Raw genomic sequence first — 26,331 nt, 5'->3', positions numbered from 1 at the left:
ATGCTTCCTTTCTTCAATTACAAGCTACTGGAAGACAAAAAAAAGTGTACCTTGGGGGCAGCTAGGTACCCTCCCTGGAATCAGGAGGAACTGAGTTCAAATGTGACCTCAAACACTTAATAATGGTCTAGCTGTGTGACCTTGGACAAGTCACTTAACCCCATTGCCTTAAATTTTTTTTGAAGTGTATCTTGTACCATGTCCCTAGATGGTACATATAGTGAATTTGAATTTTGCTGACAATAGTTTCCTGTGAGAATTCTAGTTCTTGGGCTACTGAAAGTAGTTCAATGACGGAGAAGTAATAAAGGCATCAACTGAAGGCATTGACAATGGAAAGCTGAACTATAAAGGAGCTTCTTTATAGTTCAGCTTTCCATTGTTGATAAATGAATAAAGATCAGTGAAGAGTTTAGGTTTTATTTTTTTAAAGGTTCAAGAAATCAAAGAGAGGTAAAAAAGTTGTGTCAGATACTCTGAGTTCACGTCTTGGCTTGTGTTTCACTTGGTGAAGTCTCTTTTCTTTTTGGAGCCTGTTTCTTCTTCTGTTAAAGGAGCAGGTTGGAGAAATGATTTGTAAAATAATTCACATTTGATGTTTATGAGCTAGTGGGGGCTGGGCAGTAGTCCCTTAAATTGATTTCAAAGGCAAAACTCAGAAATCTTTGTCTAAAAAAACTTCCTCTCTTGAAGCCAGGAACTGTGGCTAAGTGTGAGCTTGCTCTCCCCTCAAAGTCTGCCAAGTCAGCTCATCCAACAGCTGGCCGCCTTCTTGAGATGTCATAGAGCCAGATGTACATTTTGCTTCCCATGAGACTATGATCCCACAAGCAGTAAAATGTATTCTAATTTAATCATGCTTGGAAAGAATTGCACGGGCAGGCCTGGGGTGGGGAAAAGAATTTGTCACTTTGTGCAAAAGTCCCCAAATATCTGGGCCCCATAGGGTTCTTTTGAAAGTAATGTTCATTAGAAAAATATAGGAGAAATTCAGCAGTTTTGCTGTGTAAGGTGCTAAGAACACAGAGACAAAAGTAAAATGGTCTTTGCTCTCAAAGAATTTGCATTCTGCTGGGGGGGATGCAATGTATAGATGAAAGTAAATAAGAAGTGATTTCAAATGATTTTGGAAAAGTGTTAGCAAGCTGGGAGAATAAGGAAAGCTCTGGTAGGAAGTGAGGCATGTGAGCTGAGTCTTAAAGAAGGCTAGAGATTCCCAAAATCAGAAGCCAAGGGGGGAAAAAATCATTCCAGGTCTAGGGAAAAAAAAACCTTTTCAAAAATCATGGAGGCAGGATCACACATAGAGTATAGGGAGGAGCTATGTACATATTCAGCCTGGAAACAAGGAGAGGTATGATCCACATTATTTAAAAAAAAAAAGCAACTTTGTTAATTTAATTCTTTACAAGCCTGCAAAAAGATGGCAATCTGTGAGTATCACAAGGGCATAAAAGTCCCGGTGTTTGTGTATCTGTATGTCCATTGTGTGTCTTTGCATTTCTGTGTATAACCATGTCTGTGTGTAGCTACACCTATGTGTATACCTGTGGCTTTACGGGTCTGTGTACTGTTTATGTATCTATGTGTGTTCATTGTATGTCTGAGTATCCTTTATGTATTTGTGTGTATGTCTGTGTGTGTAGAGCTACATCTGTATGTCTACCTGTGGCATTGTGTCACTGTGCCTATCTAGGTATATACATTTGTATATCTATTTGTATATATTTAGGTGTGTGTCTGTGTCTCTATATATTAGAACTGAGGGTTGTTTATGTCTTTTTTGACTAGTGAAGTTTTTTGAGAGCCCCCATAAGGTATCAGGAGATTCCCCCTGACTTTCCTTTGCTTCAGCTTAGAATTTATAAATGTTATATTGTTTCCACTTTATAGTTGAGGAAACTGAAATAGTCAGAAGTTATGTGAATTGCCCTACCTGTTTCTTTGTGACAAAGAATAAAAAGAGTCAGTGGAAGTGGTTCAGAAAAAAAATAAGCAACATTGACCATGTTTGACATCTCTTCAAAGAAGAAGGGAATTGAGATAGTTTAATCCCCTTATTTTAGCAATGAGGAAATGGAAACCCAAGAGGTCAAAGGTCTTTTTATTTTTTTAGGGGAGCTGGCTCCAATTTCAGTGCTTCTTCTAACTTTAACACTTCTTTTTGAAAAGATAAAAAAATCTATGGTATTGGTAGAAATATTATTCTGTTGTTTTCATCTTCAGACTATTGTTCAATCATTTTTCAGTTGTGTCTAACTTTTCCATGATCTCATTTGGGGTTTTTTTTGGCAGAGGTACTACAGCAGTTTGCCATTTCTTTCTTCAGCTCATTTTACAGATGAAGAAACTGAGGCAAACAGTGTTAAATGATTTGCCTAAAAACACACAGCTAGTAAGTGTCTGAGATCAGATTTGAACATAGGAAGACTGACTTCTAGGCCTGATAGTCTTATCATCTGCACCACCTTGCTTCAAACTTAAAAGAAAATTTTATAATAAAAGTTAGACCCAGTTAAAAATAGAAAGGTAGTGGTTAGAAGGCCTGGATTCCAGTCCTATCTCTGCCAGTCTTTGTGTCTGTGGGTCCTCTCTAGCATCTTTTCCCTCATTCAGCACATGGAAGTGGGTTTGAATTTGGAGGTCACCATGTTCTAGGAGATCTGTCCCTCTGCTATTTGTATTCTGCAGAGTCAAGTAGCCGAACCACTGACAGTGCCTTTCTTTCCTTTTTTAAAAAAATTTTCTTAAATTTATTTAAGGCAATGGGATTGAGTGACTTGCCCAAGGTCACACAGCTAGGCAAAGTGTCTGACTCCAGGGCCAGTGCTCTATTCACTGTATCACCTAGATGCCTCTGACAATGCCTTTTTATTTTATTTTTTTTTTGCAAGGCAATGGGGTTAAGTGACTTGCCCAAGGCCACATGGATAGGTAATTATTAAGTGTCTAAGGCCAGATTTGAACTCAGGTACTCCTGACTCCAGGGCAGGTGCTCTATCCACTGTGCCACCTAGCCACCCCAGACAATGCCTTTCTAAGGATTAAGTTAGACTCCTTCCTTTATTGGCAGGTCTGACAGGAGGGCCCAAGGGTAGATTACAAAACTAATATGCAGAGGGGAATTTATTTTATTTAGTAGCTGAGACTTTTAATTTATTCCCTTTTTTGGTACAAGCCTATAGGAGATGTGTATTTTTTGGGGGGGTTTAAATGAGTAAGATGTTTGATAAGAATCAGTTTTCCCAAAACTTCTTAAAAGAATATGGAAGAAATGAGGTTTCTCATGTGTGTTTTAAAATAATTATTATGAAGCAAAAATTATTCTCATTAGGATATTTGTTTTAATTTGAGCTTTTGAAGTGGCTGGTGATAGCTAGCAAGGGGGCCAGCTGGAGCTGGGACTGTGGGTCTTTATTCTTCCTATCCTCAACTTCACTCCCCAAAGCCCACCCCACCCAAGAATACTTCAGCCTTTCTTAAAAGAAGGTGAGGGAGATTTCAGAGGGCCTGGGCCTTTCCATCTACTTGACATGGACAAGGATGATGGGGAAACGTAATCAAGGGAGATTTGAAGAAAGATATGAAGCCCTGAGCTAAGAGGCCAAGCCCAGATCCTAAGGAAAATCTCTCCCAGACTCACTGACAGATGGAAACAATTTTTAGTCACGTGGGTCAGGTCTGAACCACTGCCCCTAGAAAAAGGCTCAGGAAGCAGACCCCAAAAAGCCACATGATCTTGAGCCAGATGTAGTTTTCTTTCTTTGTTTATTTAAAGATGCTAGAAATCCAAGGAATAATATTTTGGGGGGGGAGGAAAAGGGGGCATGGGGGCTGTGAGGAGAGGGGACTGGAGCAAAAAAAAAAAGTCCTGAAGCCTTTCAGAGCCAGATCCTCCAACATATTTTGTGTAACTACTGGGGAAGTATAGAGGCAATGAATAACCTGAATGACCTGCTTCTTTTTGCAAAGGGTGACTGGTGGACTGAACAAGTAATAAGTGCTTTAAAGGCTTAAATAGTTCTTCACATACATTATTTCTTTTGATCCTCTTTCAGCCCAGTAAGGGTGGGCACCATCCCCCCCCATGTGGCTTAGAAAACAGAACCTGAAACTGGGTGTTTTGCCTGTAGTCACAAAAGCTAGTGTACTTCTAAAGTGGCATTTATTTGTTAAGAACGTATTAAGTTCACTTAGCAAACACTGAGGATATAAAAACAAAGATGAAACTTTCTGCTCTTAGTGAACTTATATTCTTTTGGACCTTACTACAAGTCATGAAATCATTCCCTCCTTGGGGATGAAAAAGGGATGTCACCTTCTCCGGAATAAAATCTGTGCCTGCACATAATCATATTTCTTTCTTGGACAGAAGTGATGAACCAATTATTCCATTTATATCCTCAACCCCTCCCTCCATTTCTGCCAACAAAACTGTCTTGGCAAAGTGGATTAAAAAAAACTAGTCTAAGATTCAGAAACGCCTGGGTTTAGGTCTCACCTGTGACTTTGTGACCTGGAGCAAGTGGTTTAAACTCTCATTCTTCAATCCATTCTAGATTGCTGAGAAAGTGCTGACCTGTACTGTCAGAAGGAATTTACTCAGGCTAGAGTTTCCATTATCAGTAAAATCACTGGTCCAATCTCTAACCTCTATCCTTGCCAATACATATTCGGGCAAGTCTGGGAGTGGGAGATAACCTTAAATGAGTAAGACATTGAGAACTGACTTCAGGACTGCATTTTTCATCAGTCTTTCTAGTTAATTTAGGAAGCAATTCGGTCTTATCCCCACTCCCCTAAAAAAGAAACCCCCCCAAAAAAACCCCACACTTTATCCTAAAACTTCTAAGATGGCTGTGACGTTGAGAAAATGCCTTCATCACTGAGTTGTGTCTGAGGACCGCGCAATGGTTAATACTGGGGTGCCAGAGTTTCTTGAGGAAGCTGTTTTTCATACCAGAGAACTGATTAAGTGATGATAAACAACCCACCACATCCGGAACAGCCTGGAGCCCAGGTGGTAGACAAGCATCCAGCTCATCTCTACACTAAAACATGTGTGATCTATATTGTGCAGGGAACAGAAAAACGGGAAAAGGAAAAGGTCACTGGGCCTGTAGAACACATACCTCACCCTCTCAAAACCACCCACCCTTTGGACTTTCCAACCAAGACTCTAAGATGCTGAGATGTACACCTAGGGGGGATGGGGGGGGGGTTGGGAAGAGACACAGGAAAAGAAAGTGACAGAACATCCTGTGTGGTCTCTTCTCTTTAAACTTTTCTAAAGGGAACAGTGAGGCCCTGAATCAACAATAGGGGTAGAGCAAAGAAAACTCATCAGCTAGGGTGGCTGTGAAGGGAAGTAGAATATGGGTATAGTTGGAAAAGAAAAAAGGAGGTCCCATACAATTCAGGATAGCAAATGTTTAAGTGTTACAATTTATATAACAATACAATATTATGATTTGAGGGCTAGGTTCAAGGCCTACCTCTCATACAAGCTATCTGGGTGACCATGGGCACGACAATTAACCGGGTGAATTTTGGAGAATGTAAATGTCAGTATGCATTGGTGGAGGGAGTTTGCACACTGAGAATTCCTTGCAATGACATCACTGACCCATACTTCTTAAGAAAAAATGTGCAAAGTACTGAGGACAATTCTGGAGGGACCAAAAAAAAAAAACCCAAAGAACAAAATTGCCCCCCTCAAAGTTTCCATTGTACTAGAGCAGATTATAATCTGTACATAGTAATTTAATAGAGTAATTGGAGGAAGGAGAGAGAGAGCACTGACAATTAGGGGGATTCAGGGAAATCTTCAGAAAGGAAGTAGCTCTTCAGATGGGCTTTGAAGTAAAAGATGGGGTTGAAGTAGATGTTTCCCCCTGAGATCTCTTCCTGCTCCTCCAAAGCAGTCATCTCATGATTCTGAGAGAAGGGAGATGAAGAGGAGGAGCAATATGATCCAGGTGTGGAGAGTGGCTTGTGGGGTAAAATCAGGGACACTCAGAAAGCTCTGTCCTTTGAATCCCTAGTTAAGTTTGGAGGGGGCTAACAGGAGAGCAGGGCTCAAGTCAGAACAGTTCAGGATGTTTTTCTGAATTCTTCACACAGATAAAAGCTGTGTGTGTGTGTGTGTCTGTCTGTCTGTCCATATGTGTGTTTAGACCTTGAGGTAGGATACAGGAAACAAGGATAAAACTATGTCATGGGGCTGAGGTTATTGCCCAGGTTCTGTGATTTTGTTGTATTCTTGGTGAGCCTGGCAAATGAATGCCAGATAGTCATACCTTACTGCATTCATGATGTTGACACCTTTGTGCCTACTTTGACCTTTCTTCTGTTTTATGTGAAAAGAGTGGATGTGGATTGAAAGAATGTCAGCTGTTTTTTGTGGTTTTTGAACTTTTTTTTTAAAGGATGTTCTTTTTACTAGCCCGCCTTTAGCTTCCGATATACAGACCACACTGGTTTGGGGTCATTTCTAAAGACTATCTTATATCTCACTTATTGGAGTTTTAAGGCTCTTTTGCTTGAACTCTGTGTTCTAGCTAAATTGGGCCACTTGCTGTTCCTGGATGTCCTGTAGTTTCCTTCTGCTTCATATTTGGGACAAGAGTTTTCCCCTGTTTCTGGGATGTACTCCCTTTTTATCCCTGCTTGTTGAAATACTTCTTTTTCTAAAAAAAAAAAAAACAACTCAGCTTTTTAAATACCTCTTCTAAGAAACCTGTTTTTCCCCCCCTCCCCATCCTCTTAGTTGACACTGGTATCTCCTTTGTCATATTTTTAACAGGACTTTGGACTTTTACTTTTGTAGTTATCATATTCCGCCTTTTATCATATTATCAAACCACTTGTATGAGTTGTTCTCTTCCCCTTATTCTCCCCTGTGAGGCCTAGCTGAAGCCAGTCTAGTGATTTAAGACTTAGTATTAGAATAAAAAAAATACTCATAGTCCCTAAAATGTGTAAAAGTAAATTTACTTATCATAAAGGACCTTAAAGAGTACAATTTTTGAATCAAATGGATGCTACGTCCTTTCCACATCTATATTTATCTAGACAACATCGGGTTACATCCTGTGAATCCACTTACCTAGAGTATGGGCCTTATACCTCAAGTAACAAGGATGCCACATTAATGATTCAAGACTTAAATTTCTTGCAGCCTTAAATTTAAACAAGCCAAGTTTATATAAAACAAGTCTTATTTCTACCATACCCTCATATCTCCAGTTAAATCAAGAGCTCTTAAAGTTGATACTATATATATATATATATATATATATATATATGTATATATGTATATTTAATATTTATATTACCAGAAACAAACTTAGAATCTTTTATAGAGTAAGCATTCATCATTTGTTAAATTAAATTAAATTGATATCACAAACTTCCTGATCCTAAAGTACTCTTGGAAATAACCCTTCATTTCTTCAAAGTGTGTTAAGAAAAGATATATAAAGAAAAATGTTGAAAAGAGCTTTGGCCTAAGCATTACATGGTTCTCACAAACCATGATCTTATTCTCTAAGAAGAGGGACTATTTATACTCCAGCAAAGGATCAACATGAATGCACTTTTTTTTTTTTTTTTTTTTTTTGCAAAGCAGTGGGGTTAACTGACTTCCCCAAGGTCGCACAGCTAAGTAAGTTTTAAGCGTCTGAGGTCAAATTTGAACTCAGGTCTTCCTGACTCCAGGGCCAGTGCTCTATCCACTGCGCCCCCCCTTGAATGTATTTTCTTGAATGGAGTTTACATCCTAATGGGGGAGACAACAAGTAAACATTAACATATAACGTATAAATCTGAATGCAAAGTAATTTAATAACAAAGTAGTAATTAAATACAAGGATCAGGAAAAGCACCCCCAATGAATCATTTCATAATTGCCAGAATTCTTGTTGTTGTTATTGTTTAGACATTTCAGTTATGTCCAACTCTTTGTGGCCCCGGGGATTTTCTCGGCAAAGATATTGGAGTGATTTGCCATTTCCTTCTCCAGTTCATTTTAAAGATGAGGAAACTGAGGCAAACTTTTTAATTTATTTATTTTGAATTTTACAATGTTTCCCCTATCTCGCTTCCCTCCCCTACCCCCCCCCCACAGAAGGTTAGTCTTTACATGGGTATACATTGATCTAAGTTGAATGTGGTGAGAAAGAAATCATATCCATAAGGAAAAAAATGAAGTATGAGAGCAAAATTACATAATAAGATAACTTTTTTTTTTTTAATTAAAGGTAATAGTCTTTGGTCTTTGTTTAAACTCCACAATTCTTTCTCTGGATACAGATGGTATTCTTCATTGCAGATACCCCAAAATTGTGCCTGATGAAATGAGCAAGTCCATTAAGGTTGATCATCACCCCTATGTTGCTGTTAAGTTGTTGAGGCAAACAGTTTTAAATGACTTGCCTAGAATTCTTAATTATAATAATAATGTTGAATAATAAGTAAAAAGAGATTGTATTCATTCATTTTTACCACCAGGGATCTTGACAATCTAAAACAAAATACTGAATCAAATAAATGAAATTTAGTACGGCTAAAGATTAGATCTTGAGCACAAAAAACACCTTTGCCAAGTACAAGTTTCTCTGAAAAGAGATACGGGGGTTTTATTTATCTGCAAGTTCATGTGTGATATATATATATATATATATACATATATATACATATATATGTATATATATGTATATATATGTATACACATATATACATATATATATGCAATATAGCAATCAAAAAGAAAAACTAATTTGATCCTGAGCTGCATTGAAGCACGTAACTTGACTCGCCAGAGTAAAAAGGAAATGATACCATTTTTGTGAAGTGCCTTGTCAGATCAGTAGAACTGTCAAGTTCTAGGTGCCACAGTTTAAGAAAGGTATTGATAACCTGGAGAGCATCTAAAGGAAAGAAATTATGCCTTGAGACTTTGTCTTTTAGCAATCATTTGAAGGAATCTGGAATTTTAACCCAGAAAAGGAAGACTCAGGGGAGGAATAGTAACTCTGTCATATGGCAGAACAAATTAGATTTATTCTCTTTAGCCCTAGAGGGCAGAGTAAAGGTTAAACCTTAGAAAGAAGGAAATTGAGCCTAGATATCAAACTTTCTATCAGAACTGTCCAAAAATGAAAAGGGCTCCTTAAAAAATCCCCTCTTCTTAAAGATCTTCCAAAAGAAGTTAGATGGCCAGTTAAAGAATATGTTATGTGGAGATTCTTTCTGGGAATGGGTTGGATTAAATGGACACCAAAATTCCTTCCAGTTCTTCTATCAAGGTGATGGTAATGGTATGGGAAAGAATATGGAGGTAGAATCAGTAAGATTTGGCAAAAAGCTATATAGGGTGATTGCAATTGAGGGATTGTACAGGGATGGTACAGATCTTTCAAACCAGGTTGAATGGTAGGATGGTGTTACCCTTGACTAAAGAAGAAAAATTTGGAAGAGGAATGGTCTTTGGGGGAAAGATAATGAGTTCTGTTTTGGATATATGAAGTTTGAAGTAGCCAGTTATAAATGTCTATTAGGCAGTTAACTGAGACTGGAGTCCATGCAAAAAATTATATTTGGGAGCAACTAGGTGGCGCAGTGGGGGGCGGTTAGGCGGCGTAGTGGATAAAGCACCGGCTTTGGAGTCAGGAGTACCTGGGTTCAAATCTGGTCTCAGACACTTAATAATTACCTAGCTGTGTGGCCTTGGGCAAGCCACTTAACCCCATTTGCCTTGCAAAAACACCTAAAAAAGAAAAAAAATGAAAAAAAATTATGTTTGCAGCTGTGTACCAGTTTGCAGCTCTGAATATAGTAGCCAGTAGTCTTTTTCCTAATCCAATACCTGTTTTTCTTGTCTTTCCTTTGCATATTTTCCCTCATTAGTGGGGAATTTGCCCACTAGAAAGCAGATTCTTCTCCCCAGTTGATTCTCTGGACTTCTACTCCTCTTCCTTGCCAACTGCCTTAAAGAAACCTCTGCCCCGAAGAGCTGCTCTCCTGATGGGTGACTGCCTTCCTGGAATATTCTTTCAGTAGGAACCCCAGCTGTGCTGAATTTCACTTAATTCCTCACTTCACTCTCTGAATTTCTTGTCCTCTGCTAACCTTTTCTCCTGCTCCCTCCATTCTAGCTCCATTTTAATGTGCTTTCTTTTACCATTGGATTGCAAGCTCCTTTGAGGATAGGAGTAACCTTCCTTGTATTTGTATCAAAGGCAATGACTGGCATGTCTAAATAAATGACTACCTGTCTGTTGCCTGTCTATCTTATCCATCTACCTATCTTCTAACAATATTTCCTTTGGTAAGTCCTAATGACAGCAAGGACTGTTTCAGCCTTCCTTTAAATATGTGACAACTGGATTCTTTGCCCAGTTCTGGATCTTGTGGCTTCTTGGGTGTCTTTATTTTCCAATGAATGCTTCTTTACCTTCTGAGTATTTCTGCTGGCTTTTGGTTTTTCTTGTTTTTGTAGGACTTTTGTGACTAGAACACAGGTAGACTCTCACTACCTTTCTTGAGATTTTCCTACCAAGTGAAGAGACACAGGCAGGCTTTTTTTCCCTGTGGACTGAAATTTTGTGATTGTGTGAGTACCTAACCACGGTGTCTCACTAGATGCAGTGATGTGGGAATTATGCCTTATAATTAGATTTCAAAACTCATATGTGATAAATTTTCACTTCTCTTGTAGACATAGTGACGCCCAGAAAGTACAGTAGTCTACAAACCAGGGGAGGGATGATAGTTCCTGACAACATGCCAAGTGAGGGTCATTCTACAGAAATTGGAATGAAAGCTTTCAAGGAGTTTAAAAAGGAGGCAGTTTGATCCATTTCTTTTCATTTTAGCTAGCAAATGAGTGATTACGTGGAAAAAAGGAAAAGATTTCCATGCTTGAGATGCATTCAAATCTTTGAACACAGTAATCACTTGAGAGGAATAACAATAAGATATTCCCTCTATTCAAAATTAACTAACAATATTTAGAGGGTCTTATTTATGATATGAGCTCCTTTGAGTCCAGAGGGACACATCTATGATCTTATTATTATGGGGAAAAAAGGGAGACTTTCTCAACTGTTTTGAGGAGTGAAAGAAAAAGTTAGCAGGAAGCAAGATACTGCCAAATGGATATGGGCATTCCCAGAGAATTCAAGAGGTATGCTGGGAGCTTGACTTTGAGTTGTTCTTTCAGATTAAGGATCAAATGCCTTATGGAGGGAAATGTGACTTTTCCTCTCTATAGGGGTAAGGGAATATATGTCTAATATACCAAAATCCTAACAAATGCAAAGGATGGGAGGAGGTATTAATTATTAACATGAATGTATATGAAGGGGCAGCTCAGTGGTGCAGTGAATAGGGCACTGGCCTATCTGCTGTCACGAGTTCAAATTTGGCCTTACACATTTAATAATTACTTAGTTATATGACTTTGGGCAAATCACTTAACCCCACTGCCTTGCAAAAAAACCCCCCAACAAAAATATATAAATGTATGTGTTTAATATATACATACACACACACACATCTGTGTCCTAGAGCAAACATTATTGATTCATTTACATTTTCCAGAGGAATTAATGGAATTTACAGTTATTAAATTCTAAGAAACAAACTTATCCATATATATTTATATATTAAGAAGGGTCATGGAAACCACAAATCAGAAACTGAAATGAAATGCCTCCAGTGTAGACTTAGTGAAGAATAATGTTAAAATAAGAAGCTACCAGATCATAACATTGTTAGTGTTAATTTGTTAGCCACTATAAGTCACTATTTCTTTGTCCTGCTTAATTAAGTTTATTTTAATTCTTTATAAAGCTGCTTTTGAGGGGACTGCTTTTTGGGCTGCTAATCCTGGACACCTAAATAATTAGTTACTATTAATAAGTTCTTTTCCTAACACAATCAACACTTTGTTTCTCTGGGCCTGTATTTACCTTTATAAAACTAGAATAATACTGGTGTGTAATTTCTTTACTGACAGCCCCTATTCTGCCTTTTATAGTTATTGTTGCTAGAATACAAAGACAATTTCCTTTAGGTTCCACTGGGGACAAATATACAACTTCTAGGATGCATAAAAAGAAAACAATTTAAGATTAATAACTCTTAGGACAGCATATAGGAAGTTGAGGTTACTGGTTTTTTAGTGCATTGTTCAGTATGAGAAGCATATCAGTCCAACTACCAAGGAGTTAATTTCAAAGGGGATAGGAGCTAGACCTGCTATTTCATGAATATTTCCTGATAAGGAAATTCCTTCCACCAATACAAGTCAACACCTAATAAGGGTGAGGAATGAGGGAAGGCCTTAATTATTAATAGAAGTCCATAAATTTTTGTATGCACATATAGATTTTCTTAGGGAGTTGCCTAATCCAGTTCAGTGACTTGCCTAGAGTCAGCTAATGTGGGTTTGGGACAGGGCTTGAACCCAAATCATATTGGTTTTGAGACCAACTCTTTATCCATTATGCCATACTGACTCTCATTTTGTAAGACTAGCAAAAGTCATCTGGAGAAACAAAAGATCAAATATCTCACGGGAAATAATGGAAACTTGTAGGAATTTCAAGCTAAATGATAAAGCAGTATTCATCGGAACTATTTGGTACTGGTTTAAAAAATAGAAAAGTTGATTGGTGGAACAGACTAGGGTAAGACAGATTCAGAAATAATGTGTTCTATAAACTCAAGAGCATGTACTATTAGTCTGAGGACTCCTTATTAAATAAAAACTATTGAGAAAACTGGAAAATTGAACAGAAATTACATTTAAATCAACATTTTCAAAAACTTATACCACAGTAAACTGCAATTGACTTCATTTCAGAATGTATCTTTCCCTTCCCTTCCTAAGTCAAACTTTTGTAACAAAGAGTAAAAAGGAAATTAAAGGAAAAAAACAAAACTAACTGTCATGTGAAATAATTTGACAGTCTATGCAGTATTTCACATACACTCCCCACCTTTGCAAAAATAATGAGGTACATTTTCTGATCTCTTTTAGGGGGCCACATCTGATTATTATAATTGCACACTGTTTAATTCTTTTGCTTGCTCTTTTACTACTTATTGCATTTGTTTTGCATATTTAGTTCATTTAACTCCCCTTAGTTTTCTCTGAATTATTCATCATTTCTTATGATACTTTTAATTTTATTCACATAGTATAATTTGCTTGTCCATTTTCTACTCTGAATGAGTTTAATTCCAAATATCTGTTCTTTTGTCCCCATAGCCTCGGAGGCAATTCCCAGCCATACCAGCATCATGGCAGATAACTCTAGAGATGCTGGGCTAAAGCAAGCCATCCCTCAGAGGAATGAGAAGGCCACCCTTGACTTTGGCTATGTGGGAATTGATGCCATTCTGGAGCAGATGAGGCGGAAAGCCATGAAGCAGGGCTTTGAATTCAACATCATGGTGGTTGGTAAGTCTTGTCTTCCTTATCTCCCTCTTGTCTCCTTCCCTTCCCTTTTTCTTTCCCAGACCGATTTTGTTTGAGATAGTTGAGTTTCTGGCTAAGAATATAATAATATCAATAATAATACAACAGTATATAAAATAGAACCAAGGATGGCAAGCTTGCTAGTGTATTTGATATCCCAGAAATCTGTTCTCTCTTTGAAATGTGTCATCAACACAATAATGTCGAGAGCAGTTATAAAACATGGCATTTTTTTCAGGAAGACAGTTTAAGCCCATGGTGATTCTATTTAATTTTAAGTCCAGTATTTAGTCATCTTTCCTAATTTGAACTAAAGAGTGGTTTACAGATTAAAGGAGTTAAAACATCTTATTAACCAGTTGATATACATGGATGACTTCCAGTGTTTTGCACAGTTTCTAGCAATAGGAGGTGCTAAATAAATGCTGCTTTTCAGATTGATTGCATGACTCTACTGAAAAACATATTCCTGTTTTCTTCTCATGGAATCTTTCTCCATTGATCTCAGAATGGTTTTTTTTTTATTTAATATGCATAAGATTCTGAACATACCAAAGGAAAGACAGAGACTGAAGAATTCAAAGATCGAACTAGTGGATTAAACTGATCCATATTAATATTTTGAACTCGTCTAGGCAACATATATTAAATATAAAAATATTGGAGGGAAGGCCATAGTTTTAATTTTAAGAGACATTGGAATTCTAAAATCAAAGCTGAATGGAAAGAATACATTTGAAGCAATTAATATCTACACAATACCAGTCTTAACATTTCAGAAAATGTAAAATATACTATAATAGTTTCGGGACATATATTAACAAAAAATTGTATAATAAGAGCAAAACACAGGACTCATCACCCTGAGGCAGATGAGAAGATTAGAGTTTTGCACCAAAAAAAGGAGGATTGTTAAAAATTTTTATGTACATAATAAGTAGGTAAAAAGCTATAGAAATACTTTTGGAAAAAGCATATCACTTCATTGAGCAGTAGAAAAGACTGATAGCATATTCACATTGTTGGACTCATCTAATGTAATCAACAGTGGTTTATATTTAAATGGAGCCTCTGAAACAACTATTGCGCAAAAATAATTTTGCAAAAAAAAGGTCAACAGAGAAGCAGTTAACAAATGACTGAGTCCTGTGGATTTGTTTGTGGAAACCTATATGATTTATGATGTAAATCCAGGCTATGTCACTGCCAGCAGATCAACATAGCTTAAAGCAAGGAGACAAAATAAATTTAAACAGCAGTGCAGCCTGCAAAAATTCAGCACCTACCAAGTAACAAGCAAGATAGGACCTGGTACCTGGAATTCTGTATCAAAAGTTTGCTGTCCTAGACTGAAAAATCAGCAAATTCTCATACCCAAATACAGGCCTGAAAAACCAGGGAGCAATTAATCAATAATTCTTCTGGAAATGGACCATTATCATATACAGAACTATTACCCCCCCCATCACCTGGATGTAACATTGATCTATAAAAACTTAGAGTAAGTTATTAAGTAGATGTCACTATATGGAAAATGCAGTGAAAAAATTTTCAAAATATAGAGATATGACAGAAGACATCAAAGTCATGGGGACAGAATAAGATATGTATTATAGTTAATATTTATGTAGAGTCTTTGTGTACTTCATATGGTGCCAAGGACTTTATAAACATAATCTCATTTGATCCCCACAATACTCTGGGAAGTAGTAGGCAAACAGGTTAAGTGGCATTTCCTGGGTACCTGAGTCTGGATTTAAGTTCACTTCTTCATCCAATGTCATCTTGTTACCTTATCATCACTATTATTCTGAATACTATTATAATTCATACAAATGATGCTTTCAGTGAGATAAGAGATGATGAGCTTACATCCTAACACTTTTATTAAGACTTTAAAATAATTTGACCCATTTATGTAATAATTCTTGGGATGGTAATTTGTCTCTGAATTATTTTTATCCAAACCCAATTGCAAAAAAGATGAGAATCATTATATTGGAATTATAAACCCCAAATGTATTTTGGAATTCAATAAACAAATTGTATTGAAACCAGAACATCATTACAGACAGAACTGTTGCCTACAATTTCCCAGACACAGCATGGATCCATAAAAACTCAAGAACACAGTATTTAGATTGTATTTGCCATCATCTACAGCTACATTAAATGAAAAGCTTTCAAAGTACAGAGAGCTATCAGGAGGAATTAAAATCCTGTGGGGGAGGATGAGGTAGATATGTGTCATCTCCATTGTTGTATCTGTTATTCAGGTTGTCCCAAAGATATTTCTAATGAGTGGAAGCAAAAAATGCTCCCAGAGGAGATGAGATGACATTTCATTACTTATAACAACATTGCTGAGACAGTCATTTTAATAGCCTCTACTAAGAAAATACTAAGCAAAACATTAAGTGTAAGATAATAACAGGATAACAACTTGTCCTTGAATTGCTTCTCCTAAACTTCAGCATAAACTGTGATTTTATAATAACAACAATAATATTAGACATTTATATATTACTTTAGGGTCTGCAAAGCACTTTACATTTATTGTCTCATATGATCCTCACAAAAACCCCGGGAGGTAAGTGGTAAAGATCTCAAATCCAATTTGCAGATGAGGAAAGAGGTTGAGGATAATTAACCCTTCCCATGGTCATATAAGCATCTGAAGCAGAATTTAAGTGAAGGTGTTCCTGTTTCCATGTACTCTACCATGCCATACTGGTTCCCAACACCTTTCAATCCAACATGCATTTATGAAATACTTACTTTTTGTCAAGAATAAAAAGAGAAAACCAAAAGCAGTCCTTGCCCAAGGTAGCTTAGCAATTTGCTAGGGGTTGAGGGGATTCCAGATGTAAGCAAACAGGAGGGAGCTCTGCAAATCAGGAAAGAAGTTGACAAAGAGATGAGCCTGCTGTCAATCAAAAACAACATTAAATGCCTCCAACAACATTAAATTCCTGTATATGATAATGGTCATTTCCATTAAATGCCTGGGAATATGGTTAAAAGTGCAAACAATCCTTCTTTTCAAGGAGTCCAGATTTTACTGGTAGGGATAACACATAAATAACTAGACACATAAAAGACACAGACAAAAGGCCATGGAAAGTAATCTCAAAGAGGAAGACAGCAACGTAGAAGGAAGCAGAGACTCCAAGAGGCAGAATCAAGAATGTAGCAGTCACAGAGACACAATAATCTGGACAAAATCATGGAGTTGGTGTATAGAATGTGGAGTTCAGGGAGAATTAAGTATGTGAATACAATGAATCTGAATTAACTATGTGAATACAATAAATCTGAAATAGCTCTCTGAGTTTATATTTTATCAGAGACAATTGGAAGGTTTCTTTTTTCCACATTTTTTTATTAATTTTTATTAAAGATATTATTTGAGTTTTACAATTTTCCCCCCATCTTACTTCCCTCCCCCCACCCCCCATGGAAAGAAATCTGTCAGTCTTTACTTTGTTTCTATGTTGTGCCCTGATCCACATTGGGTGTGATAAGAGAGAAATCATATCCTTAGAGAAGAGACAAGAATTCTAAGAAGTAACAAGATCAGACAATAAGATACCTGTTTTTTCCTAAATTAAAGGGAATAGTCCTTGAACTTTGTTCAAACTCCACAGCTCCTTATCTGGATACAGATGGCACTCTCCTTTGCAGACAGCCCAAAATTGCTCCCGATTGTTGCACTGATGGAATGAGTGAGTCCTTCAAGGTTGATCATCACTCCCATGTTGCTGTTAGGGTATACAGTGTTTTTCTGGTTCTGCTCATCTCACTCAGCATCAGTTCATTTAAATCCCTCCAGGCCTCCCTGAAATCCCATCCCTCCTGGTTTCTAATAGAACAGTAGTGTTCCATCACATACATATACCACAGTTTGTTAAGCCTTTCCCCAGTTGAAGGACATTTACTTGATTTCCAATTCTTTGCCACCACAAACAGGGCTGCTATAAATATTTTTGTACAAGTAATGTTTTTAACCTTTTTCCTCATCTCTTCAGGGTATAGACCCAGTAGTGGTATTGCTGGGTCAAAGGGTATGAATATTTTTGTTGCCCTTTGGGCATAGTTCCAAATAGCTCTCCAGAAGGGTTGGATGAGTTCACAGCTCCACCAACAGTGTAATAGTGTCCCAGATTTCCCACAACCCTTCCAACAATGATCATTATCCTTTCTGGTCATATTGGCCAATCTGAGAGGTGTGAGGTGGTACCTCAGAGAAGCTTTAATTTGCATTTCTCTAATAATTAATGATTTAAAACATTTTTTCATATGGCTATGAATTGCTTTGATCTCCTCATCTGTAAATTGCCTTTGCATATCCTTTGACCATTTCTCAATTGGGTAATGACTTTTTGTTTTAAAAATATGACTCAGTTCTCTGTATGTTTTAGAAATGAGTCCTTTGTCAGAATCATTAGTTGTAAAGATTGTTTCCCAATTTACTACATTTCTTTTGATCTTGGTTACACTGGTTTCATCTGTGCAAAAGCTTTTTAATTTAATGTAATCGAAATCATCTAATTGGTTTTTGGTGATGTTCTCCAACTCTTCCTTAGTCATAAACTGCTCCCCTTTCCATAGATCTGACAGGTAAATTAGTCCTTGATCTTCTAATTTGCTTATAGTATTGTTTTTTTATGTCTAAGTCTTGTAACTATTTGGATCTTATCTTGGTAAAGGTTGTTGGGTGTTGGTCTAATCTAAGTTTCTTCCATACTAACTTCCAATTATCCCAGTAGTTTTTATCCCAATGGCTGGACTCTTTGGCTTTATCGAAGAGCAGATTCCTATAAGCATCTCCTGCTTTTACACCTAGTCTGTTCCACTGGTCTACCACTCTATTTCTTAGCCAGTACCAAACAGTTTTGATGACTGATGCTTTATAATATACTTTTAGATCAGGTAGGGCTAAGCCACCTTCTTTTGCAGTTTTTTTCATTAAGCTCCTGGCAGTTCTTGACTTTTTATTTCTCCATATGAATTTACTTACAATTTTTTTCTAACTCATTAAAGTAATTTTTTAGAATTTTGATTGGTAGGGCACTAAACAGATAGTTTCATTTTGGTAGAATTGTCATTTTTATTATATTAGCTCTACCTATCCATGAGCAGTTGATATTTGCCCATTTAAATCTGATTTAATTTGTGTGAGAAGTGTTTTTTAATTGTTTTCAAAAAGATTCTGAGTCTGTCTTGACAAATAGACTCCCAAATATTTTATATTGTCTGAGGTTACTTTGAATGGGATTTCTCTTTCTAGCTCTTCCTGCTGTATCTTGCTAGTTGAGGATTTATGAGGTTTATTTTATACCCTGCAACTTTGATAAAATTGCTAATTGTTTCCAGTAGTTTTTTGGATGATTTCTTGGGATTCTCTAGGTAGACCATCATGTCATCTGCAAAGAGTGAGAGTTTTGTCTCTTCCTTCCCAATTCTAATTCCTTCAATTTCTTTTTCTTCTCTAATTGCTGCTGCTAACATTTCTAATCCAGTGTTGAATAGTAGTGGTGATAATGGGCACCCTTGTTTCACCCCGATCTTATTGGGAATCCCTCTAGCCTCTCCCCATTGAATATAATGCTTGTTGATGGTTTCAGATAGATACTACTAATTATTTTAAAGAACAGTCCATTTATTCCTACACTCTCTAGTGTTTTTAATAGGAATGGATGCTGTATTTTGTCAGAAGCTTTTTCAGCATCTATTGATATGATCATATGATTTCTGATAGGTTTGTTGTTGATATAATTGAGTATACTAATAGTTTTCCTAATATTGAACCAACCCTGAATTCCTGGAATAAATCCTACTTGGTCATAATGTATTATCCTAGTGATAACTTGTAATCATTTTGCTAAGATTTTATTTAAGATTTTTGCATCTATATTCATCAGGGAAATAGGTCTATAATTTTCTTTGTTTTAACTCTTCCTGGTTTAGGTAACAGCACCATATTGGTTTCATAGAAAGAGTTAGGCAGAGTTCCATTTTTCCTTATTTTTCCAAAGAGTTTATATAGAATTGGGACCAATTGTTCCTTAAATGTTTGGTAGATTTCACTTGTGAATCCATCAGGCCCTGGAGATTTTTTTTTTAGGGAGTTCAATGATGGCTTGTTGAATTTCTTTTTCTGAGATAGGGTTGTTTAGGTATTTAATCTCTTCTTCATTTAACCTGGGCAACTTATATTTTAGTAAATATTCATCCATTTCACTTAGATTATCAAATTTATTGGCATAGAGTTGGGCAAAATAATTTCAAATTATTACTTTAATTTCCTCCCCATTGGTGGTGAGTTCACCTTTTTCATTTATAATACTAGCAATTTGGCTTTCTTCTTTTTTTTTTTATCAAATTGACCAGAGGTTTATCAATTTTTTGGTTTTTTCATAATACCAACTTTTGGTTTTATTTATTCAATAGTTTTTTTTTTTTGCTTTTGATCTTATTAATTTCTCCTTTAATTTTTAGAATTTCTATTTTGGTATTTAAATGGGGATTTTTGATTTGTTCTTTCTCTAATTTTTTTAGTTGTATGTTTAGTTCATTGATTTCCTCTTTCTCCAATTTATTCATGTAAGCATTTAGAGCTATAATATATCCCCTGAGAGGGGGCAGCTAGGTGGCGTAATGGATGAAGCACTGGCCTTGGAGTCAGGAGTACCTGGGTTCAAATCCGGTCTCAGACACTTAATAATTACCTAGCTGTGTGGCCTTGGGCAAGCCACTTAACCCCATTTGTCTTGCAAAAATTAAAAAAAGAAAACAAAAAAAAAAGAATATATCCCCTGAGAGTCGCTTTGAATGAATCCCATAGGTTTTGGTATGTTGTTTCATTATTATCATTGTCTAGGATAAAATGGTTAATTCTTTTTATAATTAGTTTTTTGGTCCACTCATTTTTTTAAATGAGGTTATTGAGTTTCCAATTTGTTCTGGGTCTATATCTCCTTGGCCTAGTATTGCATATGACTTTTATTGCATTGTGATCTGCCTTTCTTCAGCTGATCATTAGGTTTTTAATGTCCTAGTACATGGTCAATTTTTGTATAAATTCCATGTACTGCAGAGAAAAAGGTATACTCCTTTCTATCCCCATTCAGTTTCCTCCATAAGTCTACCATATCTAATTTTTCTAACATTCTGTTTACCTCCTTAACTTCTTTCTTGTTTATTTTATGATTCGATTTATCTAGGTCTGAGAGTGGGGGATTGAGGTCTCCCACTAGTAGAGTTTTGCTGTCTGTGTCTTCCTGTAGTTCTTTCAGCTTCTCCTCTAAGAATTTGGGTGCTATCTCACTGGGTGCATGTCTTTTTTTTTCCAATTGATATTTTCTTTTTTTTAAGAAAGATTTTATTTATTTTTGAGTTTTGTAATTTTTCCCCATTTTTGCTTCCCCACCCCCCACAGAAGTCAGTCTGTTAGTCTTTACCTTGTTTCCATGGTATACATTGATCTAAGTTGAATGTGATGAGAGAGAAATCATATCCTTAAGGAAGAAAAATAAAGTATAAGAGAGCAAAATTACATAATAATCTAATGGGTTTTTTTCCTAAATTGAAGGTAATAGTCTTTGGTCTTTGTCCAAACTCCACAGTTCTTTCTCTGGATACAGATGCAGATAACCCAAAATTGTCCCTGATTGTTGCACTGATGGAATGAGCAAGTCTATCAAAGGTGATCATCACCCCCATTTTGCTGTTAGGGTGTACAGTGTTTTTCTGGTTCTGCTCATGATATTTTATTTTTTCAATTACATGTTATAAAAGTTTTTCCAATATTCATCCACATGCACATGCGTATTTTAAAATTACATAATTTACCTCCACTGTCCCTTTCTACCCCTCTCCCTTCAGCACAGTCAGGTGAATATTGTACATATACATTTGTGTTTAACATGTTTTCAGATTAGGCATTTTCTGTATGAGGAACTAGATAAGGGGGAAAAAAAGAAAACCATGAAATAGGAAAGAAAAATAAGCGAAAATTTTTAAAAAGCAAATGTAGTGTTCACTCAGATTCTGTAGGTTTGTGTTTTTTGTTTTGTTTTTCCTTCCTCTGGATGTGGATAGCATTGTCCATACCTGGTCCCCTAGGATTGTCCTAGGTCTCTGAACTGCTGAGAGGAGCTGCATCCATCAAGATTGATCAACTTAAAAATGTGGTTGTTAAAGTGTACAATGTTCTCTTGTTTCTGCTCTCTTTGTTCAGCATCAATAATTGGGAGGATTGGAAGGCAAGTCAGCAAGCACTCATTAAGCACCTATTGAATACCAGAAGTGTGATAAGAATCAAGAGTCCACTTAAGAAACAAGTGTCATAGTCCAGGCAGGGGATGATAAGGAGGACCAAACTAGGATAGTGGCTTTGTCAGTGAAGAGAAAAATAATACTGATCAAGGATGTCTTCAGAGTTGTGAACTGGGGTGAATCGAAACTTGGTGCTGTCCTCAACAGAAAGAGAAAGGATAGAGGAGGAATACATAGTGTATTATATATATATATATATATATATATATATATATATATATACACATACATACATATATATGTATATATATGTGTGTATATATATATGTATGTATGTATGTATGTATATTGCCACTTATTTCTGGCATTCTCTCCAAAAGAGAATGGAAAATCTAGTGCTGCCATTCTAAGCTGGTCCATTGTTAATAATCTCCATCCCTACCCCCACCTCTATGTATGCACCCAGTTGTGGGTTTAAAATTTCTTAGTAACCTGAAGCAACTTTGCTTTGCAGAGAGGCTGGCTAAGAAGTAAAATCATTCAGATCCTTCCTGGGGCCCCAGAACCAAGAGAGCTTTACAGGAAACACTGTGGTTTGTGGAAGGAGGTGGTCACTAAGAAGAATAAAGGTCAGGGTTCAGTTTAGCTGAAAATGGAAGTGATCTGGTGGGGAGTGGAGGTGAGGGGTGACACAGTTTAGGACCCCTTTTCAGTGTTTCAGTAAGGATTTTTTTGCAAACTATTTGCTTTATTGGCCAACTACTATTTGCTTACCTGCCTCTTTCCTTTTTTACCTGCCTTTTTTCTTTTCAAGTGTTCAGTTTTAATACTTCTTTGGATGTACATTGACCCACCTAAACTCTGAAGCCCTTTCCAACATGAAGACTATATAATTCTTTCAATGCTAGAGTATTGAGCACTTCTTATAAGCTCTCTCCCCCCAAAAAATACAAATGTCGTCCTCTTATAAGTTATCATTACAGTTTTTACTTTGACTAAGCTCTTGGCTCCCATTGTCTTTATTTTCTTTAGCCTTTCCAAATCCAAATTTAAAACAGAGCATTTAGAGTCTTGCTTTAGGATTTTCCTGACCCTGGATCCTAAAGCCAGGCTCCTTTTTTTTAACCCCCAAAGAAATATCAGCAGAATAAAATACATCATTCATGAAGAACTGCAGTATATTGGTGGCATTTGACATGATCAGTGGGGAATGTTGTGAATGTTATCCTCTAATGCATTTTGAATAAAGCACTTAGGAAAGAAAATATATGGATTTTTTTTCATGAATTATAGAAATTACCTGTGTGGAAGTGGATTGAGTTGAGAGAAAGTGAGCAAGGATGGAATTAAAGCCAGTTACTGAGGAAGAGTAGACACACTAACTCATTCTTTTGATTAATTTGCTAAAAAGTATTAATGGATCTTTATTTCTTTTTTAATTGGTATTTTATTTTATTTCTAACAATTATATGTTATGAAAGCTTTTCAATATTCATCCGCATGCATATTTATGTTACATACCTTTCTTCCACCCACCTCCTCTCAGCAGCGAACAGTCTAGTGAACATTAAACATGCACATTTGTGTTTACCATGTTTACGTAAGTCATTTTTCTGTGTGAGGAATTAGGACTAAGGGTAAAGAAAGAAAATCATGGGATAGAAAGGAAAAACATAAGAGAATAGGTCTTTTTTCCTAAAGCCTGGTAGTCTCTTGCTTGTAGAGGAAAGAGGGGAGTTGGGTAGGCTTGCTTCTTTCAGTCCTTGGTCTTTGCTCTACTTTATCCAGAGCCTCCCTTAGAACTTGTGATAGAGGAAGGAGATTGAGAGGCACATCCCAGAGCTCAGAAGACCTTTGGATCCTATGTAGAGGGGTTCATGCTAGTTGCTGCTACGCTGATCACTAGCAAACAAGCACTGATCCCTCCTTGTCTGCCTGGGCAATCTGAATCTAGCCTGAGGATGTGGGCACTGGACCAGTGAATGCATTGCCTCTAGCCTTGAGGGATAGCTGCAAATGATAGTCTCTGTTGTATTTCAGGTCTTTCAAATGACCCCAGTTCAGATTTCAGTCCTGGGTGTTCTATTTTTTTTTCCCTTCACAACCAGTGTCATGTCCTTCAGCTGCAGGCTGTTTATGTAGAGAATACAAACAATACTGAGCTGGGAATACCCCCAGCCTTCCCTTAACCAAGGAGGCTAGGAAGGCATGAGGGCTTTTGACTCATGAATTTGAAGGATGGAGAATGGAATCAGCTAGAAGTTGGCTGCAGCCTTATAGTGAAGAAACCCTCTGCCCAGTTTCTGTATCCAAGTTCCAAAAACTACCTAGTCCAATTCATAGCCATGTTACTTCTTTTCTTTCTTTAAACCATCCTCTTTCTGGTTTATATATTTGACTCTGTTTAGTCTTGCTGCAATTATGTTTTGGGGGGCATTTAAGTGGTACAGTGGATAGAGTACTGGGACTGGAACTAGGAAGACTCATCTCCCTGAGTTCAAATCTCAAGACATTTGCTAACAATGTGACCCTGGGCAAATTGTCTCTGTTTCTTTTCTGGAGAAGAAAATAAGAAACCACTTTAGTATTTTTGCCAAAAATCCCCTGATGGGGTAAGGAAGAGTCACACATGGTCAAAAATGACTGAACAACAATAAATCTTATATTTGTCTTGCCACAAAGGTTTTTCTAGAAGGAAATAACTATCCTTAGAGATTTTTCCTCTAATTTGGACCAGCAGGATTTAGAGGTAGGAGGGGCCTTATAGACCAAGGTTCCTCATTTTACCAACAAGGAAAGGTGAAGTAACTTGCCCAAGGTCATGTTTTTTATTGTGTCAACTTGAATTCCAAATAAATTATTTATCGAGAAAAAAATGAAAAAAAAACCTTTAAAAGCACTTTGAGGAAACAGAATTTTTGTGTGTCTTGGGTATAACCCATACTCAGCAATTCTGCTCTTCCATTAACTTGGTGTAGAGATGAAGATTGCTTATCTCAGGGGCCTGTCTGTCATTAGTTCTGAAAATCAACTCAAATGGAAGGCTTGTCTTTGGAGCCTTTTTATTTGGAGGACAATGCATTACAGAGCTAATGTTCAAAGCTAGCTAGGTCTTATGATTCCAAATTGAGCTTCTCTCCATGGCAACTTCTCTACTATGCTTAGAAATTCTCAAGTTTCCCCCATACTTAACTATCCCCTTCTTGATCAATGCAACAAAATGGTTTTTTCCAAGCTGATCTTCATATTTAATTGGTAATAATTTCTTTGCATGAGTTAGCTTAGAAAATGAACTGATAGATGAATGAAGCTGAGTATTCTTCAGTAAATTACACCTTGAGCTTCAAGGTATAAAGGTTGAGCCAAATATAGAAGAACCCTGAAGTCATAAAGAGATGGATGCCATCTTCAAAGCAGAAATTCCAGAAAGTTAGGCTCTTGGATACCAGAAAAAATAACTCAACAGTGATTCCTTCTAACTCAGTTTGCCTTTATCCTTTTCAGGTCAGAGTGGTTTAGGAAAATCTACACTAATCAACACTCTGTTCAAATCCAAAGTCAGTCGGAAATCAGTCCAACCAGTTTCGGAGGAACGGATTCCCAAAACCATTGAGATAAAATCCATCACTCATGGTGAGATCTCAAACTGTGTTCTGGGGAGACAGGTGAAACCAGGGATTGGGGGGCTTGAATGGGTGGGGCATGATTCATTTATTTGTCTTAGTGAATAATTCCCACAGAGAGATGCCACTATCCTTGGAATCATGGAGATATGGACTTTTCATAAGTCAGATGAATTTATGCCTGAGGAGAATTAAGTGTTAGAGGAGAGGCTCTTTGAATGGAACAGAAATTCTTAGTTTTTTACACTAAGAACAGACTTGTAAAGGTCTGTGACTTTCTTTAGGTTCTTTTAAGATATCTTGTTTAGTGTTCTCTATGGGCAAAAGAAGTATTTCATTAAAAATTGGTAAACAACCCTTACTTGTACTCCATTCCTTCTGACCCCAGTCCTTGTCAAAAAAAAAAAATTCAGGGTATAGGAAATTTTCATGCTGATGAATAGAAGCATTATTTCTACTCCTGTAGAGGAAGATGAGTTGGATTGTCTTAGACCTTTGTTTTTCAGTATTAAGGTCTTAACCAGAGAACTTACTGAAGCTCCTGTCATCCTTCACCTTTCTTATAACTTTCTATAACTTCTATAACTTTCATAACTTCAAAATTGGAAGGGACTTACTTGTTCTTCCCTTTAAGTTCTAGAGGGAAAATCAACCTGTCTCCCTCTTTATCTTGCTCCCAAGTCCCAAGATACTGTTCTCTCTGTTTTTGCAGAAATTGAGGAGAAGGGTGTCCGGATGAAACTGACTGTGATTGACACACCAGGTTTTGGGGATCACATTAACAATGAAAACTGGTAAGCATCCCAAGCCCTAAGAGTCATATCCAGGTTGGATTTTTGCTAGTATGTGGTGGGAGAGAATGGGGATGTGACAAGGATGACTTGAGGGGATTGGCAGAGAGCTGTACCATTTATTTTGAGTAAGGTAAACAAATTCCTA

The 26,331-nt window shown here is 36.9% G+C and overlaps 1 protein-coding gene across 6 annotated transcripts in view; it reads left to right on the top strand.

The window, feature by feature from the left end:
- The window catches only part of SEPTIN9 (septin 9), a 406,717-nt gene that overhangs the window by 363,840 nt on the left and 16,546 nt on the right, over nucleotides 1–26,331 (top strand). For all 6 annotated transcript variants that reach the window (XM_074225080.1, XM_074225079.1, XM_074225075.1 and 3 more), the window contains 3 exons: nucleotides 13,280–13,471; nucleotides 25,274–25,402; nucleotides 26,105–26,186. In XM_074225080.1, the coding sequence (XP_074081181.1) occupies nucleotides 13,312–13,471; nucleotides 25,274–25,402; nucleotides 26,105–26,186 (371 nt within the window). In that variant the 5' untranslated portion in view covers nucleotides 13,280–13,311. The remainder of the gene's footprint in view (nucleotides 1–13,279; nucleotides 13,472–25,273; nucleotides 25,403–26,104; nucleotides 26,187–26,331) is intronic.

This window comes from Macrotis lagotis, chromosome 2, assembly GCF_037893015.1.
Source record: "Macrotis lagotis isolate mMagLag1 chromosome 2, bilby.v1.9.chrom.fasta, whole genome shotgun sequence".
Lineage (NCBI taxonomy): Eukaryota > Metazoa > Chordata > Mammalia > Peramelemorphia > Peramelidae > Macrotis > Macrotis lagotis.
This window is presented reverse-complemented; position numbering and strand designations above follow the sequence as displayed.